Below are 21,050 nucleotides of genomic sequence, written 5' to 3' on the forward strand. Positions count from 1 at the left end.
ATTAATCCTTTTTGGTAAAACCTGAAACACCAGCGAGGTGACAGCAGGTTGGGACTGACCGGCGTGTCTGAGGACGGGTGGAGCGTCAGACTGTCGGGAGGACGAGGTCCGTCTGTGAGGGCGGAGACGGCGAGCGGCGCTGCAGGCACAGACTGACACACGGAGAACATAACAGGTCAGACGACAGACGTCTCTCTGGGCGTCACGCCTGCATTCATGTGTCTTTTATCCAAACTGGATGTAAACTTTCTTCTGTCAAAATATTTCCATTTATTAAAACTGACAGTAAACGTTTGGTTGCAGGCTGGAAGATAAGAAGTATAACACTTTATTTTACTGGTACTTCAGTTTTATACTAATGTCCTGGAAATGTTCTGAGTCATTTGACTTTATTTTTAGACATTTTACAGGGACGTTGCTGCAGTTTGGTACAAATTATAATAAAGAAGAAGGTGTAAAGTTGGTTTAGTAGTACAGGCTCATTACATCTGGGTTCATACGGAGATGATAACTTACATAAATTAGACTCTTGATGATTCTTTAACTGACAGTAAATACTTTCAGTGAGAAGTTTTGTGTGTCAAAATACATGTTAGTATATTAGGTCTTTTTTTCATTATAATTTTCCTGAAAGTAGCTGCTGTGTAACTGTTAATTCTTTGGTCATTTCTTTGAAAGTATTGTAGGAAATGTGAGTTTTTAAATAAACAACCTAACATGCTAATATGTAGCTGAGAGTATTGAGAGTATTTTCTGTCAGTTAAAGAGTTAAAAGTCAGAGTTTTTGCAAATTACCAATATGAACCCAAATATAACAAATCAGCATTTAACTACTAAACCAACTTCACACTTTTTTCAGTTTCCTCATGTAATTTGTACCATCGTGCACCACCTTTCTGTAAAATGTCCTAAAAATCAACTGTTAAATACCTGCAAATACCTCCAGGAAGGACCTGAAAAATAAAGTGTCACTGAAAGAAGTGAAAGAAGTGTGAAGTTGATTTAGTTTATGAGTTTCTACTCGTTATATCTGGGTTGTTAATTAGCAGCGAATCAGCAGGCACAGATGTTCCACCGCTGAAGTCTCTCCTCTGGGTAATAATGATGCTGGCAGGCACTGATTAGGTTTTTTAAAGTATTACTTTTAATAGTTATACTTGTTCCAAAGGTAATGCAGATGATGCTGATTTTCATTTTATATATTTATGTTTATTCTTAAAGAATATTACTTATGTTACTTATTCATTTATGTTTGAGGTTAAAAAAATACATTTCAAAGGAGCTCTGCAGTGTTTTAGTTGTAGGTCCACTATTTGGCAATAATTGCTGCTCATAACAAATATTAAATTTGATTAAATGACAAGCTGAGAAACGTTTCAACCTGACTTAAAGCTGAGAACCACTGGTGTATATAAATCTATATATATATCTATATCTATATATCTGTATATATATATATATCTGTTTATATCTATATCTATATCTATATCTATATATATAGATAGATATAGATAGATAGATAGATAGATAGATAGATAGATAGATAGATAGATAGATAGATAGATATGGTGTGTGTGTAAATGTGTGTGTTGTTACCTCCGGACTGACGGGGCTGAGGGCAGGAGGAGGAGGAGGGGGGGTCGGGAAGGGGGGGACAGCCATCTGGTTTATAGCATCTTCATTTCTACAGACAGAACAGACACACAGAGAAATTCAAATAAAACTCTTATGGCTCATATTTATAAGTGTCCATATAAACTCATCATTTTACACAAAAATTAATGAAACGAGACAGAAAAGAAAATGACAGACGGGGCTCAGTGGTCAAACTTCAATTTACAATTTAATACTTTTTTTTATTGCAACATATAGAATTAAACATCATATTTTTCAGGACATCCTGTGAATAATAAAGGAGCCGTTATGCCACACAGCTACAGACTGTCAGTAGCAGACGATGAGACTGCTGCTAGCTAGCGTCTGCTAGCGTTAGCTCCCTGCAGGTAGAGCTTCAGCTCTCCCAACCAGAGACAGAGAACCACCTGCAATCAGCACAGTCCTGTAAACTGCAGCGATTAGTTGATCAATCGATTAGCTGCCAACTGTTACATTAATCTGCAATTATTTTGATAATCAATTAATCATTATGAGTCATTTTTTAAGCAGAAAAATGTCCAAATTCTCTGATTCCAGCATCTTAAATGTGAATTTTTTCTGGTTTCTTTAGTCGCTGTGACAGTAAACTGAAGATCTTTGTGTTGTGGACAAAATAAAACATGTGAAGACGTCGTCTTGGTCTTTGGGAAACACTAAAACACTGAAACACATTTTTCACCATTTTCTGACATTTTATGGTTCAAACAACTAATCGATTAATCAAATAATCGATAGATTAATTGATAATGAAAATAATCTTTAGTTGCAGCCCTGATGGTGAACATGTGGGGCAACTAATCACTGTCATGTTGTCAATGTTGTAATAACTGGAATTTTCAAAAATTAGACATTTTACACTTTGTGCAAAAACAAAAATTCAAATTAATCTAATAATTCAATATGTCATCCAGCTCTGAATACAGACACACTTCTTCACTCTCACATACACTTTACCCAGAGTGACCCAGTATAGGCAACAATATTTAAGCTTTTTCTTTATTTTTGTGCACAGTTTTATACATAGAAGGTGTTCGGGGGTAAATTTGACCCATATTTATTCAAAAACACAAAAATCAGCTTTCAAAAATGTTGTTGCATCTTTCACATTCAGTAACTTTCATTGAATCAGCTCCTGTTTTAGGTAACACTGGACTATAATAAAGTGGGATTGTAAATGTTTATTCCTCCATAAACAAACAGTGTAAAACCTAAAGAATAGTCATAAAGGATTATGGGGGATACTGTAAATATGTCAACACAAGTCAAAAGACCAGCTGGTTCTGTTCAGCAGAGACAGAAGTGAAGTTTCCATCCGAGATGACGTCATTAAAACAGCGACAGTCAACGTGATGGAAATATGACATTTCATGTTAGTTTCATGTGTTGATGTGAGGAAGGTTACAGTCTGTTTATCCACATAACTACTTTTTTCTCTTTCACTGTTTTCTGTTTCCAGTCAGGGTTTTTTTTTTTTGCATAAATTGAAAATGCAAATTAAAAAGAAGTGGAAGGAAAAACACCTGCAGACAGAAAGAGAGAGATTTGTTTTGGCTGCAACATGAAAAGAGCAAAGAAGAAACAAAAAAAATGACATTTTAATCTCCTCAGCTGATGGAGTTTATTATTAATGCTGCAGAGCTTCACCACCTGAGCCCTCACACACACACACACACACACACACACACACACACACACACACACACACACCGACAGCAGCCTAAACACTGAACACATGTCGGCTCGGTGTTTCATTATCCTCGGTGTGCCGGTGAGACGGAGCTGTAGCAGAGCTGCAGCCTGCAGCAGCAGCAGCAGCAGCAGCAGCAGCACTGCAGTACAGCTGCAATAACACAACACACAGCTGCTGCATCGCTGCTGCAGCCACACTGACTTCCTGCAGGGCTCAACACACTAATGAACCTGATCTAATTTAACGGATCATCTGCAGCTTCTCTACTACAGTGTGCATGTTGTCAGTGACGACCATGATGATGCATTTTGCATTTTTACAAGTACTGTGTGTGTATCCAAGCCTGATGCATCTTTCCTCTGTGCCTCTGTTGTCTAAAACCTATTAAAACATGTTAATGAGCCACACTGCTGCACTGAGTGACATGTTCCTTCATCACCATGAACACACACACTGCAAATATACATGTGAGAACAGCTGGCGGGAAATCACTATGATGTCACCTCTACAGATCTCAACATCAACAGTGTAGAAACCTCCTCCAAGTGTCTCCGGCAGACGTTCACGAGGAAGATATTCTGGTGTCGGTGAGGATGACTGAGCTCTGATTAATCCTGCAGGTAAACACTGTCAAGTCTGCAAGACAGTAGTGAGCAATGATTGACTGTCTGCCTGTACACGTTGACAAAAAACATGTTTATCATCACACAGCCCTGCGTTAAAAACACACACTGTATATAAAGATGGCCGTAGCGAGGTGTGATGTCACCCGCTGGTTTCATTGGAGCCGGTTTGAATATTTTATATTATTTTGGAAACATGTACTGTTTGGAATACTAGAAGATAAATTGAATTATCAGCTATATATTACAAATATTTTAATTTTATTGGCTAAATTTCATATTCATAAAAGCAAATTTACAAGTAAAAAGCTTCACAAAGGAGGTCAAACAGGACATCGATTCGATTCGATTTTCCTCCAAAGGCTGTAAAAACTATGAATATCTGTTTTTTGTTTAAAATCTTTGTGGGAACTGTTACTGCCTGCAGCTCACAGTTTGTTTGTTTTTACATCTCAGTAAAGTTGTCACGGCGACGGTTGAATAAAGTGTTCACAATAAAAAGTAATCCACCAGGAACATTCAGTGTGATTGTTTGATGTGTTATGAAAAGTGTCATATGTGTAACTGTGTGTTTAATCTGTGTGTCGATCTCTTAAACTGAACTATGGATGCAAAATATTTTAGTATTTCAGTGTAAACTAACAATAAAACTTTAGCGTATCAAATGTGTTCTTGCATGTATGTGATTGGCCAACACAGCTTCCTGCCAGATGACATCGTGTTGCATTGCAGCCCCCCCCCCCCCCCCCCCCCAGAACCTTTGAGTGAGTTGAATAAATGGTTGAATTTAGAGACACAGGCTGCTGCAGCTTCCTTCATGTCTCCTCTCTCACTAAAAGCTCCTGATGGGAACATTTCAGTAATCTGTGAACAGTCCAACATCAGCCAGACGACTCAGCTGGCCGGCTGGAAACAGCTCCGCCGGGTCTCGCTCAGGAGGGATTGTGGGAGAAATTATATTCAACAAATCAGCATCAACAACAATGACGAGCCCTGCGGCTAACGAAGCAGAAAACCAACAACACATCCCCGAAGTGTTGTGACGGACAGGAAGGAGGAGGGAGCTGAGGGAGCGATACCTGCAGTCTGAGGACATCTGTTACATGACGACATGTGGTACGAATGAACCATCAGGACACTTCAAACCGCCGCGGAGCCGACTGAAGCCTCTCGTTTGATTTGAAGCTCTAAATAGAGCCATCTGGAGCTCCAAGATTAGCATCACAGGAGCTGGAGATGAAAAGATGGAGGAAGGCTTTGTCTCAAAGCTCTGACTGCTAAACCTGAAGACACATTTAAAGGACATGTTCCCAGTGTTCCCAGTGTTCCCAGTGTTCCTAGTGTGTGTTAAACTAGCAGTCAGGTGTCCATATGAACAGTGAAAGAGGTTTTCCTCGCTGTAATCATTCCTCCTGTTCATACTGGATATTAAAAGATCCTTCAAATGTGTTTTCAATGTTAGTGATGGAGGATAAAATCCACAGTGTGTCCACACAGTCAATAAAAGTCTGTGTGAAGCTTCTATTCAGCTTCAGCAGTCTGAGTTAGTCATATCAAGTGGATATCTGACACATTTAACATACAGATCTGGGTTTTATAATCATTTCTGTTAGTGCATATAAGAAATATACTTTTCAAGATGACAGTCATTGACCTTCACAGGAGAGAATCTGTGTTCAAACCAAGCAGCAACCTCTGGAGCTGTAAAATGAAGCCAAAATCTGCAGTTCCTTGAATGAACACTTGAGGCTCCGAAGGCGAGTCAATCCCCATAGACCTCCATGTTAAAATACCAACTTTACAGCACAAATAAACATGTTTACAGCCTGGTACAAACAACGGTTTTTTCATGACAACTGTACGGGGGATGAATGTTTTTATAACTCACCCGTTTAAATTTTATTAAGCTGTAAAGTTCTGCATAATGAAGGACATGGCTGCTTTGAGTGACAGGTCCGCCAGCCGCTAGGTGGCTTGTTTCAGCCATTCGGCCCGCCTCTTTGCCCGTTTTTGATTGGCTGGGAGTTAGGCAGCGTCACGCACTGCCAAGATGGCGACGGCCGGAGCGGCTCACTTTGAGCTTCAAAACCGCTCTTCAGAAACCAACGAGTGACGTCACGGTAACTACGTCCATATTTTTATACAGTCTATGGTTAAAAAAAATGCTATTAAATAATAGTATTTGAATTTAAATATACTTCCTTAATTCTGTGATTTTACATTTTGATATCCATTATTACCTGTTCAATATTAAGAAGAAAAAAAGCGATTAATCTTGATTAATCACAGCAAACTGTGTGATTATTTCGTTAATTTTTTAAATTGATTAACAGCCCTATTTAATATGTATTAAGTATCTAAGTTTGTTAATGTAAATAATCAGTTCCTACATAATAAACAGCGATATCTTCCCTCAGCTCTTCTTCTTTGGTTGCAACATGTGGGTTTAATCACCATGAACGATGTGAGGCGTCTATTTCTACTTGATATTCATAATTACGACTTGGAAGTTGGTGGGAATGTTGCACCCTTAACACGGACTTTACAACTCTTGTTTCCAGCTGGAACGACACACAAACACCAGAACGTCTCTTAAAGGGGCAGCGCTCCAACAAATGCAACCTCTAATGACAAAATATGACACCATTATAGTCATGTGATGTCTAGAATATTAACAAACATCTTTCTGCAGGAAGTTCAGCCTGTAACATCTGATAACTGCAGGTTGATGCTGTCAGGAGGCGTTCAGGGTCACTGGATATTAAGTGCCTGTTCAGAACATGTTCAACCAAACGCTGAGCTCAGAAACTGTTGAGTATTTCATAAAGACAGAAGTGAGATGATGATGATGATGGTAAATCATCTCCAGCTCACTGACACATTGTTCTGCATCTGTAGTCTGATCAGGAGGGAAATGATGTACTGAACACTATGAGAGAGAATTATTAAAGATTGTCCTGATTAATATCATTATTATTATCTAATGGATGGTCTTCAGAGTCTCTCCGTCTTATTAAATGTCTTGTGAGAAAGCATCAATGATTAGATGAAGATTTCCTCGTCTTTCTATCTATTAACATCACATCTATTATAAAACAGGCTTTAAAGAGCTCAATTAAAATATAAAAAAGATGAAGAGTATTCATCAGGAGCAGCAGCTTCTTCAGCGTCCTGCATGTGAGAAAGTTCTTGGATTGACGTAACTTATTAATGTCTTATTGTTTGGTAAGAATCTGTTTTCTTTGGTAAGTTCTGCTGAGAGTGACACGAACAGGACACGAACTCGTATATGACAAATATTTAGCGTCTCTGTAACTCTTCCTCCTCTCATCTCCTCATCAAGATCAGTTAAAGTAAAGATCATCGTCACTGCTCCGAACATTACAGAACAAATGTGCAAAAAGAAAAACTAAACACAACAATTCAGTTCAGACCTGATGTGAAACAGCTTTAAGAAGTTTTATGTGTGAAGAGTCTCCACAGATTCATCATCTCCCTCCTGTAACATCAGCAGACTCACGAAGGACACTTTTCTTTTTTTAAAGAATAAAAAGTTGATGCAGCAGAACCAGAGATATCGTCTTTTTTATTCCACACATTCATGCTGCCTACATTACCCACAATGCAACTCGACAGACTGTGGTGTGTTATGCTAGTAGCGGCTAACGTATCCTGCTAACATCACTTCTTTCTAACTCCACACCTCCAGATTTCATTACTTCTCCAACTTGTAGTCTTCAGCCCCAACCGGTGCTGTGACATCATCAGTGACATCATCAGTGACATCTTGACCCTTGAAAACCACATGATACGTCTCCAGTAGTTTATCCTGATATATCCTGAATTTCTGACAATCAACAGGCTTCATACTACTTTTTACACCTGGATCCTACATTTCCCATAATGCACCGGGACAGTCTCTTTAATCAAAGCCTCCCTGCCTGGTAAACAGCCACATCCTTTAAATCTCCTCCAGATCCAAAGTCTGTTTCCATCCACATGTTTTATTCACATTTTCGATTTGTGCTTTAAATAACTTGAGTAGAAACACCAGAAATATGAAAAAAGCATAAATACTTTTAATAACTGAGGTGTAAAAGTAGCTGTGCCGATAAAAATCTAATGTAAACAGACATGAATCATGTGACTTAAACGTCACTGAAGAGCTGAAAACGTGAAACTACATGAAACTAACAGAAATGTCATATTTCCAGCATGTTTTCCATCGTTTGAGCTTTGACTGTCGCTCTTTTAACGATGTCATCTCGTTGTTTCTCTTCTTCTTCAACAGTTTAATGGCGTCGACTGGAGAATTAGCGCCACCTGCTGTTTATCTGCTAATACTCAGCAGTGGATGGAAACAAACATTTTCTTTTGATGATTTTCTGTAAATTCAGTTAAAATTTGAGCCACATTTGGACGGAAACCTGACTGGACAACATCACAGAGCTGTTTCACAGGCTGAGTCGGAACAGTAAAATCCGTGGAGTGACCCTTTAATCTAATTAACCGAGACAAAACTAAATTAAATTCTTTGTCTTTCCGTCTTTCCTCCGTCCGTCCCTCCTCTCCTCATGAGCAGTTCCCGTCTGCCCAGTAACTGACCCGTTCCCAATTACTGTTAATGTGTTTCTGTCTCCTCTGTGAAGGTGAAGCCGACAGGAAACTGGATTTATAGGTCAGTCTGTTACTTCCTGCTTCAGTCGTGCAGGACAGACTGTGTCATCTTCTCATCGTCCGTCTGAGCAGGTGTTTCCTTCAACATTCACCCTTCAAAGGTTCATTACTGCCACAATATGAATGTTTCTGACAGAATAAACAACATCCTGATGATTTATTTCTTCTTAGAAACAACTATGATGACAAACGAACAAAAATGAGACTAAAACAGAATAAAAAGTAACCGTGGAAACGAGAACTGTGATGAAATATTTGACATTTTTCATCCACTAATATAAACTAAAGGATCATGTGAACTAATGACTGATAATGTTTTAAAGGTTCCGTATGTAGAACTGTGAAGCAATTTATGAAGCAATGTATTAATGATTTTTATTGCCAATGAGTGAACGAGTAGTAATGTAACACAGACTCTCTCGGTGGTCTGTAACAGCCTGTTGACTGATTTCTATGTGAAGGAAAATCTAATGTTGTTGTGTGTTCCCGAATGCGTCGCCTCTCTCCCGCTAACGTCAACAAACGACCTGCATAACAACACAACAACACAAACACAAAAACATTCAGTCTTTAAAATCCGAGTGAGAATCTTAATGTTACAATTCAGGCCATTCTTGTGCAGGAGAATAAAGGCTGTGCATCAGTAATTTACTTTAGTATGCAACGTCAATTGAAGGTCTCCACTCTGAGAAGATGCACCAAGACTGTCAACAGAACAGTGTACTTTTATTGTTCAGGATGTATAAACAATCTATTGTGAAACAACTCTTATGAAATGCAGAGTAACGCTAACACAAACAAATGATTTGATCTACAAATACTGCATAGTTTAATCAGTGCATTGGATACGCAATGCACTGATTAGACGAGCCAATGCACTGATTAGACGAGCCAACCCCAACGCCAGCCGCAAGAAGTTCGTCAAGAAGAAGTGAAGAGCCGACGGACGATGAAGACGACGGCGTCTCATCTGTTAGAGACAACAACACAACAACACAACACAACGGCGCTTTCTGACTAGAAACATCCTGCAGATATTAGCTGCATCCATCAACTAACACACATTTCACAACAAACTACAACTACAGCCTGTTTGCGGGTCTGGTTCTGGTGGTTGACTGACGTATATTTGTGTGAGTTGTTGCGGATCGACTCCCTTTTGATTACAGTCATAACACTTGTCTCATTTAAAAGGTAAATCCTTAAATTTTACAACGAAAAACTCAGAATGGATCAGTGTCTCTAACTGTTAGAGACACTGATCCATTCATGGATCCCACATGTCTCAAAGTTTTGACTTTTACACATTAGAAGTTTTCACCAGATTGTGTCAAAGTGAAGACGACTGCACATTAAACTAATGATTTTATTATACGATCAGTGTTTTGACCACTCTTGATCTTTCTTTCCTGGACCTCAAAACGTGCGTCAGTGTATTTGGGCCTTCAGTGAACAAATGTGGAATTTAACTTCTGCTTTAATGGAAGTATTTCACTTTTGCAAGCATGAAGACTCTTTTCTTTCAACTAATAGTATCTCAGGAAAACCTTCTATTATATACATTTATATACAGTACTGTGCACAAGTTTTAGGCAGTAAAAGTAAAGTGAAGATGCTTTCATGAATAGTTGTTATTGATCAGTTAACGTGATCCAGAGTTCAGTAAACAGCAGAAATCTAAAGTAAATCAATATGTTGCTGTGAGCAGCTTTGTCTTTAAAGCAGCAGCAGTTCTCCTCAGTGTTTCAGCTACTCGGCAGGTCGGTCGTTCCTGCATCTTGGAGAAGTTTCCACAGTTCTTCTTCTGCTGCTTCTGTCTCTTCATGTTAATCCCCGACTGACTCCATGATGTTGAGATCAGAGACTGAAGATCTTTATGACTCTGCTGCATTATGGAGAAGAATCAAAACATCTAGTGACTAAAACTTTTGCACAGTTCTGTATGTTAATAAATAAGAATAGAAGTTGCTAGGGGTGTGCCCGAATACATTATTCGGCAAAGCACAAATAGTGCAAATAGTGTTTTTTTTTGTTTTTTGGTTTTTTTTTATGAATATTTGTTTCATACAAATATTTTAAAAATTATTTGTTTTCAGGAAGAAGAATAAACCATGTCAAACACCAGCATGCAGGTCGGTTACATCACTATCTCAGTGTCTCTCCTCTGCTCCGCTGTGACGTCTATCAGCAGGTCTCAGTGAGGGGAGTCACATCCACCTGCTACATGACGCACATTTCCTTATTTGGACATCAGTCCTGGAGTTGGGAGCTGAACTACTGACACAAGCTTCATGAACACTTATTGTAACACTTTAATTTTCTAAAATTAAAAGTGTAATAAAAACAAAAAGAGGATTTTTAAGCCTCTTTCCACTTTTATTCAAATACAAATACAAATAATTTTGCTGCCTCAACAGATACAGATACAAATACAAATACTGGGCTCTCTGCACATCCCTAGAAGTTGTAAAAATAAAATAATTGAGCCAAACATACAATCACTACATAAGAAAGTATAAGATAAGATCCTCCATGTTGTTGTGTTGTTGTTTGTTGTGTTGTTGTTTGTTGTGTTGTTGTTTGTTGTGTTGTTGTTTGTTGGGCTGTGAGAGAGTCAGGAGGACTCGTCCTGTCCCTCAGGTGGAGGTGGAGGTCTGATTAGATCTGTTCATGTGGTTATTCCCATGATCCACCTGTGTGTCAGACATCTGCAGGGACTCTTGTGTTTGGTCAGAGTTCACCAGACAATTTTCTCCCCTCGTGACGGCGCCGCGGTGTTCTGTCTCCTCGCGGCTGCTCTGATTGAATCCCGGCCAGCGTGTCGGAGCAGAAGGACACTGTGTTCAGCTGGGTGACAAAATCTCGTTAAAGTCGTGTCCACGGGCCGCCGCTGAATGATTTATCTCTGGGTAAAGGTCGCCACGGCAATGAGCAATGGGATGTCGGCGGGGCAGGAGCCTCTGAGTGCTTCGCCATGGCAACAGAAACATTAACTGTCACCCTGCTGGCGTGACGTCTGTGAGGGACCCTGGTGATAAACTGCAGTCTTATTGGTTTCAAATAATCATTGAACTAAAGAAGGAAACAAATAAAGACAAACAGCTTCAAATATCACAACACTCGTCTGAATTATGATATAAAAGCAGGTTTAATAATCCCTTTCAAAGGTCAGAGTGAAACTTCTCCAGATGCTTGTTTTTTGAAAAGCATCATATAAACACTAATGGTTCTGTTCACATCTACCCTGCAGCAACATGGCCGACCATCTTTTTTTAACCTGTTAGACTCTAACAGGACCAGTCTCTGATCTCAACATCATGGAGTCAGTCGGGGATTAACATGAAGAGACAGAAGCAGCAGAAGAAGAACTGTGGAAACTTCTCCAAGATGCAGGAACGACCGACCTGCCGAGTAGCTGAAACACTGAGGAGAACTGCTGCTGCTTTAAAGACAAAGCTGCTCACAGCAACATATTGATTTACTTTAGATTTCTGCTGTTTACTGAACTCTGGATCACGTTAACTGATCAATAACAACTATTCATGAAAGCATCTTCACTTTACTTTTACTGCCTAAAACTTGTGCACAGTACTGTATATAAATGTATATAATAGAAGGTTTTCCTGAGATACTATTAGTTGAAAGAAAAGAGTCTTCATGCTTGCAAAAGTGAAATACTTCCATTAAAGCAGAAGTTAAATTCCACATTTGTTCACTGAAGGACCAAATACACTGACGCACGTTTTGAGGTCCAGGAAAGAAAGATCAAGAGTGGTCAAAACACTGATCGTATAATAAAATCATTAGTTTAATGTGCAGTCGTCTTCACTTTGACACAATCTGGTGAAAACCTCAAATATGTAAAAACCAAAATTGTGAGAAATGTGGTTTCCGTTTGCTGCACAGGTGAGTCTGAGATATCCCTCCTTCACGTTTCACATTTTCAGTCATGTTGTTGTGATAACTGAACAGCTGGAGGGCGTCAGATGTCGAACCCGGTTCATATCAGGACCAGAACTCGTGTTTAAAAATGCCGTCGGAGCCGTCAACAGTCTGCTCCTTCCTGCAGGTTTGTGACCCGGCAGCGACGCAGCAGCTGTCAGGTGTGACGGATGTCGACGCTCGAACCCGCCGGCTAAACAGGCTGGATGCTGAAATCACTCGACGGCTAGAAGATTAAACGTTGTTGAAGAAACTGATCAGCACACACAGATATTCAGATCCAAAAACAACACAATAAAGTCTCTGATCTTGTTCTCTGATTGTTTTAAACCTGCATTAACTAACAACACTGACTCATCAGCAGCTTTAAGCTGATATGTTGAACTTGTTTCCACATCCAGCAGTTACGGAGCAACATCATCATTCATGTGGAGTCGTGTTTCTGTCCAATATTCACTCTCTTTTAGCTCTGTCTTTACTCTCTACCAGCTCCTGAGGGAAATATCTGGCTCTTTAGCTGCTAAATGCTCCACTATGTTCACCAGCTAGTCTACAGCTAACTGTGTCTGTTTGTTGTTTGGTGCTGAGCAGGTAGTGAACAGCGGCTTTTTACAGCTTTTTCTCTGAAAACAGCTGCCTGCTGCGGCCCAAAACGACACTATGAGACGCTGAGAGTGAACCAGAACAGTAAAGTTACAGCCGGACAGATAAACAATGAGCTGAAACTCACTATAAAGCTCCGTAAAGCCGAGAGGAGCTGCAGAGTCACTGATGATTCTCTGCAGTGTGTGTGGTCGTAATGTCAGTCACTGGAAAACCAGCTATAATTGGTTTGAGTGACAGCTGCCATCTAGCGGTCGTAGTAACTGTGAGGTGGAGCAGTTCAGATGACGTATATATATATATATATATATATAGGGTGGATGGAGGCTCTATCCCATGGTTATTATTGTTGCCATGACAACGAAGGTGGTCTAACTTTAAGGAAGTAGTGACTTTCACCCACCACATGTTTCTCTAACCTTAACAAAGTGATCATTTTAACCCCAAACCATCATCTTTAAACCCAACCAGACCTGAGTCACATCATTAAACATCATTATTGATTAACAGTGACGTGTTTAAAGGTTTTATAAAACACAGACAGATGATGTCATCCTGCTGATAGAGACGCCAGATTAGAAAACGCTGCTGTGTGTCGTTCTGGAGTCACATGATCAAACCACATGTCTGCAGGTTCATCTGGTTGGATCCTCATTTAGAGATGTGATCTGGCCTCTAACTGCCTTCGTCTGATTTATAATTTATTGTTTATTTGGCGATAAATATTGTTTACTTGATCGACATGAAACTGTGTTCAGACATTCATGATCCTCACAGCTGATCTTCTGACATTTCAGTGTTTGTTGACGCTGTCAGACAGCTGAATATTCTACTTTATGATTATTATTGGATGTATTTGATGGTTGTTGACGGTATTGTACTGAAAGATGTTCCTAATGTTTCATCCACTGGATAAAAATAAATGAATCAAATACATAAACATGTTAAACTTCTTCATGTCGTCTCAAATGTTGTTGCTTTCCTTAAATCCTTAAACTGTACTGACGCATATTAGATTAATGATTAATACATTTTTAATTCTATTAATCATCTTTGCTTCAGTGTCACTCAAACATTTTTACATCTTGATAAAAAACAGTGTTTCTTCGTCTTTTTGGTCTTTTTGTTGAATTAAATAGTTTTATTCTATATAAATCTTAATCCAACATGTATTTAAAACCTATTAAGTAAATATGCGTCATTTATTTTTACACAAACAGTATTTTTTAGTCCTTTTTAAGTATTAATTAGTCCATTAACATTAATGTAGAAGTGATGAGACGGAAGTTTTTCAGCCTCAGAGCAGAAATGAGTCGTCTCTCCGTCAGTCACAGACGTAACGTCTTGTTGTGACTGTGATTTATGTGGCGTGTTGACATGCGGGCGTCCCATGAGCCTTCACTTCATCCTGGCGCTCTGACACACACACACACGGCCCATCAGTCAGCGTGAAGACAGCGGTCTTTAGCGACGTCTCTCCGCTCGCCGACGCTCATCTGTCTGCGTTTGTCAGACGGAGGATGTAAACGTTTAAACAGACGACAAACATCCTGATGGTTTATTCTTATTTATATTAATGTTGTATTTCACAAAGTGAACCAAACCTTTTTATCTTCTAAGATTCTGATTTGATTGACAAATACTAAAAATATATTTTTGTAATAATTATGTAAAAGAAAACTGAATAACAGGTTATCATTTGATGTATTTCATACATGTTTCAGACAGTGTTTAAGTTCAGTTTAGTGTTAGTTTGTGTGCTGTGTCTATTCTAAACTTAGTTCCTTGCTGTGTAAGATGAGGCAGTTGTGTGTCTAACAGTTAAGTTTATTCTGTTATACCTTTACCTGAGCCAGTGATAAGATAAACTGTAGTTATGTAGATGTTTATGTGTAAAACTGATCAGCTTTAGAGGATAGTGTGGTTTGCCCTTAATTTAATATAGTAGGGATGTTATTTTGTGATGCTACTTGGTGCATACTTATGTACTGTCATATATGGTCGTGAAGAAAGACTGTCCCTAGGTTAGCTGAACTTTTGACTTATGTTTCTATCTGAGGGTTGCTGACCTGTAAGGTTAGTAAACAGATGTCTTAAATTCTGTACGAGCAGTATTTAAGGGACTGGTTAACCTTTCAGACAAAGAAAAGATAGCTAGGTGTTATCTTTGTCTCCAGAATGATGATGCATTATACTTCTGATTGTATTATTTGATCACATTATTTCATAACCTGACAATGTTCTCTTTGTGTGTTTATTGAGTGATCAGCAATTTCCCCATTACAATTACAGCTGCTCAGCTGTTTGTCTTCAGGTCTTCAAGATGCTGCAGTTTGTTTCTTTTTTTAAACATTTTGGTAATTTGATAAATAGATTTATACTTACATATAAATACAGTTATTAATCTACTAACAGTGATTAATAACAGTGGATTAAGTTAAAATGGAGACTCTGTATTTGTTGTTTTTTTGAGTATTTTACCTTCAACATGAGATTTTTCCTTTTAAACTTCAGGACTCGTTTGTATTTTTTTGTGTTTTCTGCCGTTACTTTTATGTTATTTATGTTTTTTGTTGCTTTTTTAAGCATAAATGAATCTTTACCTGTTTAATCATCTTCACAGTGAAGCAGAAGATGATCCTCATTAATATTTGATCCTCTCTCTGACTCTGATCTGATGTTCTTGCAGTTGCAAAAATCTGCATGACGCCTCGTTTATCTGGTTTCCATCTGCGTCATGTGACTGCATCAGATACACAACCGACATACACGCTGTTCTCCAGCTGATCGCTGCTGTCTGACGTCTGACTCTCATCCTGGAACGAGTCACTCTGTCAGTAAATCCTCCCTCCTGACTCTGCAGTCTGCTGCCGTCTCTCGGTTTGTCTCTTATTGAATTAACTTCACAGCAGCTTTAAATATTCATGTCAAAGTTCAGAGCACTAACGAGCTGCTTTCACAAACTCTCAACCTTGATTCTGGTTTCCTGAGCTCATATCAGTCTTTTAGACCTCAAACATTAGAGACAGGTTCTGTTTACAGGATGAGTGAACATCTTTTGATTTGGTTTTATTTTGAAGTCCTTTAGTTTGGTGTTTTGGTTTGTTTCTGATGTGCTTCCTAAACAGATTTATGATTTGACACCATCAGACTTATGATGGACATTTTTTTACAAAAAAGCTGTAAATTGATGCAGCAGAAGCAGAGATGTCATCTTTTCTATTTCACACATTCTTTTCTTCTCTTCCCACAATGCACCTGTAACAGATTATGGTGTGTGATGCTAGTAGCGGCTAATGCTAGTAGCCTGGAGCTGCTAACCTCACGTCTCTCTAACTCTACACTCTACAGTCTTCATCGCCTCAACTGACATTGACTCAAGTGACATCATCAATGACATCATCAGCTCCTTCTGGAGACACAAAAGACTTTATACGACTTTTACACAGAGAACAACTGGAAACACACTGCGGGTGTCACTGCGGGTTAAATGGTTAAATTAGGCACAACAATGACCTGCGAACTGTTGGAGATCTCAGACTACAGTCAGAACGGTACAAACCTCTTTATGACCAAGTAGAAAAGCCACATTTATTAAAAAAGGAACTAAAAGTCTGTTCTTGGCTGGACGCAACAGCAGAGCCAGACTGACCGACTGACTGAGTGATGAAGTCAGAACATGTAGAAGCGAAAATATGATGAGTGTGTGGAATCATACTAAGTAATACACAAAACACTAAAGGTTGCACAACACCAATGGACAGGCGAAAACAATCTGATTTAAAGGAGATTGTTTTCGAAAGTTCTGGTTACAATCTCTGGGAAGGCAAAACTTTTATAAGATCGACTTGACCTTCGCCGGTCATTGATCCATCCAAAAAGCATTAGGCCACCAGACAAACAGGAGACACCTGGAAATATTAGTAAAGGGGGCAGCAAAGTACACCACACACACACACAGCAGAAATTAAGAAATGTCCCAATGGTGCAGAGACATCTACACCCATTGGTCAAAGTCCAAGTGATCATTTTTCTCACGAAAGTGCCAAAAACACACAGGCAGGAAGTCACGTCTGCTTTTGGTATAAATAGGTGTGAAGTTGAAGGAGAGATGAAATAAAGTCCCGTTGGTCGTCTGCTCATCTCTCTGGTCTCAGCGTTTGGTGTGAACATCTTTAATACAGCCTGATTTGAAACCATTGGTTGGCTGGCCGAGTGTTGGACTTTCCTCATTGGCTGTTGCTCTTTTACATGAATCGGCTCAGTTTTCTATCAGTCCTCAGTGGACATTAACAGCGGTTCCACTGACTGCAGTGAAATGGAAACTTATATCTTCATGTTATTGTCTTAAGATTATGTTTTACTGCCTGATAGTCAAACGCATGTTGTAAGACTGTTTCTTCTCTGTTTCCCAGGTTAAAATGTTCCCAACAGGTGCCATCAAAGGTCAGCTGTGAGACTCGGTCACAGAGGTAGAGAGGGAAAGTCCAGGGAGGAAAGATAAGGATTAACTGAGAGAAACTCCCTAGAGATACGATGAATTAATTAAAAACCTGTTACGGTGACAAATATGGGATGATTGCATCCTGTATGCACAAATACTGACACTAAACTTCATACAGTATCTCTTCAGCCTGCAAACTGGGAACTGGTTTACTGCAATAAAACTGTGAAGGACAACTTGCTCTCTGTGAATTCATCTTTAAATTTCCATGAAACGCAGCTCATTTCCAAACTGATCGCAGGTTAAAGCGCCCTGCAGCCAAGCCAGCAGACGCCCCACCTCAGTCTGCAGCTGGACGATCGCTGCACGACTGTCGGAGGAGTGTAGACGCTGTTGACCTGCTGCGTGAGGTCCGCGGCCTCGATGCCAGCAGGGAGCGTCATGTTGCTCCTCCTGATGATGTCAGCAGCTCAGCCGGCGGTGGAGCGCCCGGGGGCCACTGCACACGACAAACCTCCAACGTTGGTTTGTGCAGCTTCGGCTGCATCTGAGCCGCAACAAACAGCGTGAGCTCACAGAGTAGGAGAGAAAACGGCTCTATATGCACCGGGGCGATCACTACACAACTGCACGACTGTCGGAGGAGCTGCTGACCTGGTGTGTGAGGTCTGCGGCCTCGGTGCCAGCAGGGAGCCTCATGTTGCTCCTCCAGATGATGTCAGCAGCTCAGCCGGCGGGGGAGCGCCCGGGGGCCACCGCACATGACAAACCTCCAACGTTGGTTTGTGCGGCGTCGGCTGCAACAGCTCTACATGTACCGGGAGGCACGAAGGAGAGCTCACAGTTAAAATACCACAAATAAAAATCAGTCTGACACAACACTCTCAATACAGAGTGAGTCCTAGAAACATGAGAGACATCCCCGGATAGAACAGATGAAAGAACAGCGGGAGTTAACAGATAATTAGAATAGTTAATTAGAAGTAGAATAAGTTCTCTTTCAAGTCAAACATCCCGAGATGTGAGTGGAAAGTTTTGTTCTGGCTTTCATAACCTTGATTAAGCATGTCATGTGATGCTACTGCAGTGCACTGTAACAACAAATATTACTGCAGATGAACATTTAATATCCAGGAATTCACTGAATATCACTGTTGACCAGACACAGCTGTTCATGTTTCCAGCAGCTAAAGGATGAGATGTACAAACTGTTGGGAGCTTTAAGTATCTCAGTACTTATATTGAGAAGAAAATGGTTTTTCTGCTGCAGGTTAAATGTTTTTAATGCTGACAGGAAGCTGATGGAGCTGTTCAACAGATCCATAATCTGCTTCTCACGCTGGAAACTCGAACATGAACAATCAGAGCTGCAGACGGAGATTAAACACATTCACCTGGATTCTTCTCTATATTTTATCTTTTGTGTTTTCTTGTTTGTTTCCTGTTAATCTGCGATGCTGTTTACAGTCTCGTCTTTATTACGCAGCAGCAGGTGAAACGGCAGATTGTTTCTCTGAAGATAAGAGGAGGATAAACTGTCGTGTCGTCTCCTCCGCGCAGCAGCTTCCTGTCCAGCCTGCAGTCTAAATCCTGTCTGACAGAGCGGCTAACCCGGCCTTAATGAGACCAGCTCGGTTAAAATACACCACACCTGCTGCTCACCTCAAAGCTGCATATCAACCACAGACACAGAAAGCTCAGGAAGAGGAGGAGGAGGAGGAGGAGGAAGAGGAGGAGGAGGAGGAGGAGGAGGGCCAGGAGAGTTTAATCTTCTGCTGCAGAGATTCCCCCTCGTCCTCATCTTCTCTCCCGTCTCAAAGGATTCATCTTGAAAGTGTCGAGCTGTCTCCTCCTGTTGGGTTTCATCAACTTCCTGATCCGGCGGCGACTTAAAAGCGAGAGCCGCGTGACGGTTTGACGCCGCAGCCGAAGCTTTCTCTCAGATCACATCAGCGGGTTTTTAATTTAGACTTTGAAGTTTGAGGAAAGTCGTCGTTTGTAGCCGAGCGTCTCTGTCTGTTTCCTGAAAGTCAGTTTAAATGTTCTCAGCGGTTGGTGAACAGTGTTCATCCCTCCAGAAGAACTCCAGTCTGCTGAGGAACATCATGCTTCATAAAGATCTTCCTCATGTGGTGTTGTGATGATGATGATGATGATGGTGGTGGAGAGCGCTGTCTAACAGCTGGGTTGAGATCTGGTGACTGTGAAGGTCGTAACATATGATTCACATCAAACCATCCTGGAAGAGACCACTCCCATCAGGATAGACATGTTTCATCATATTAGAAAGCTGATCACTCACAACTATTGATTGATATTGTATTGATTAGCAGTGACTCTTCCCTCTAAGGGGACAAGTGGACCCAAACCATGCCAGCATAACAGAGTCCCCAGACCCCCTCACTGTTCAGACCCAGTCACCAGAAGAAAACGTTTCTGCAAACCACAGAAATATATACGTCTCAACACATGATATACATATCATATCAACATTACAAACAGAATATTAACATTTCTACCCTTTGAATAATGATGTTTTATGATGTGACAACACTGTGGTTAAGGTCTGGTTAGGGTTAGGGGAAAGATCATGGTTTGGGTTCAAATAAAAATAGAAATGGCCGACGTCTCACTAAAAACACCTGCTTTAGTCGGTTGAAACAGGAAGCAGACATCGGTTTCGGTTTCGAGGTGGTCTCTTACTAACCGTCCACCTGCTCCTCCTCCTCCTATACCGGAAAGATCAACTCATATAGATCACATGTGAACTACGTCACTGTAGAAATGTTGAGATGATACGTGTTACACATGTAATAAGAAACGTAGATATTCAACAGTGCCAACGTGTTATTCTGGCGAGCAGACCGTCCATTCAGCCAGTTTGTCACCCGTCTGTAGCTGCCAGTAGATCTACGACGCCAAGTGTTTCGGTCACAAGCTTGACGAGATGGATTCTTGTGTGATCTTGTGATCTCACATAATCCATCTGCCTCACGAGGTGAAGCTTTACAATCTGTACAGAAATACAACATCCTCTGACCTTTGACCTTCCATCCAGAAAAGAAAAAAACACCTAAAAAAACCTTTAACGGGGGAAAAATGTCAGAAACCTCAGGAAGAGCGAGAGAGGAGGAGAATCCCTCTGCAGGACGGACGGATGTGTAATAGATGTTTACAGAAACACAGCGAAGACAACAGGATGACTAAATTATCACTGGTGCTGCTTCTCTCTGTCACTTTACTGTTTCCATCCACATCTTTTTATTTGCATTTTCAGTTTGTAATAAAACATGAGTGGAAACACAGAAAATCTGAAAAAACAGGTTTGAACAGTGAGATTTCCAGTGAGAATCCATTTGTCTCTGTTGTTTTTAAATATCTGACATCTATCTGATCTGATGAGGTGCTGACAGGT

At 40.2% G+C, this 21,050-nt stretch overlaps 1 protein-coding gene across 5 annotated transcripts in view; it reads right to left on the reverse strand.

Moving 5' to 3' along the window:
• Positions 1 to 21,050, reverse strand: part of patj (PATJ crumbs cell polarity complex component) — a 155,741-nt gene that overhangs the window by 26,453 nt on the left and 108,238 nt on the right. For all 5 annotated transcript variants that reach the window (XM_067596050.1, XM_067596051.1, XM_067596047.1 and 2 more), the window contains 2 exons: positions 1,597 to 1,684; positions 60 to 152 (listed from right to left, as the gene is read on the reverse strand). In XM_067596050.1, coding sequence (XP_067452151.1) covers positions 60 to 152; positions 1,597 to 1,684 — 181 coding nt within the window. The remainder of the gene's footprint in view (positions 1 to 59; positions 153 to 1,596; positions 1,685 to 21,050) is intronic.

Source organism: Thunnus thynnus, chromosome 8 (genome assembly GCF_963924715.1).
Source record: "Thunnus thynnus chromosome 8, fThuThy2.1, whole genome shotgun sequence".
Taxonomy (NCBI): domain Eukaryota; kingdom Metazoa; phylum Chordata; class Actinopteri; order Scombriformes; family Scombridae; genus Thunnus; species Thunnus thynnus.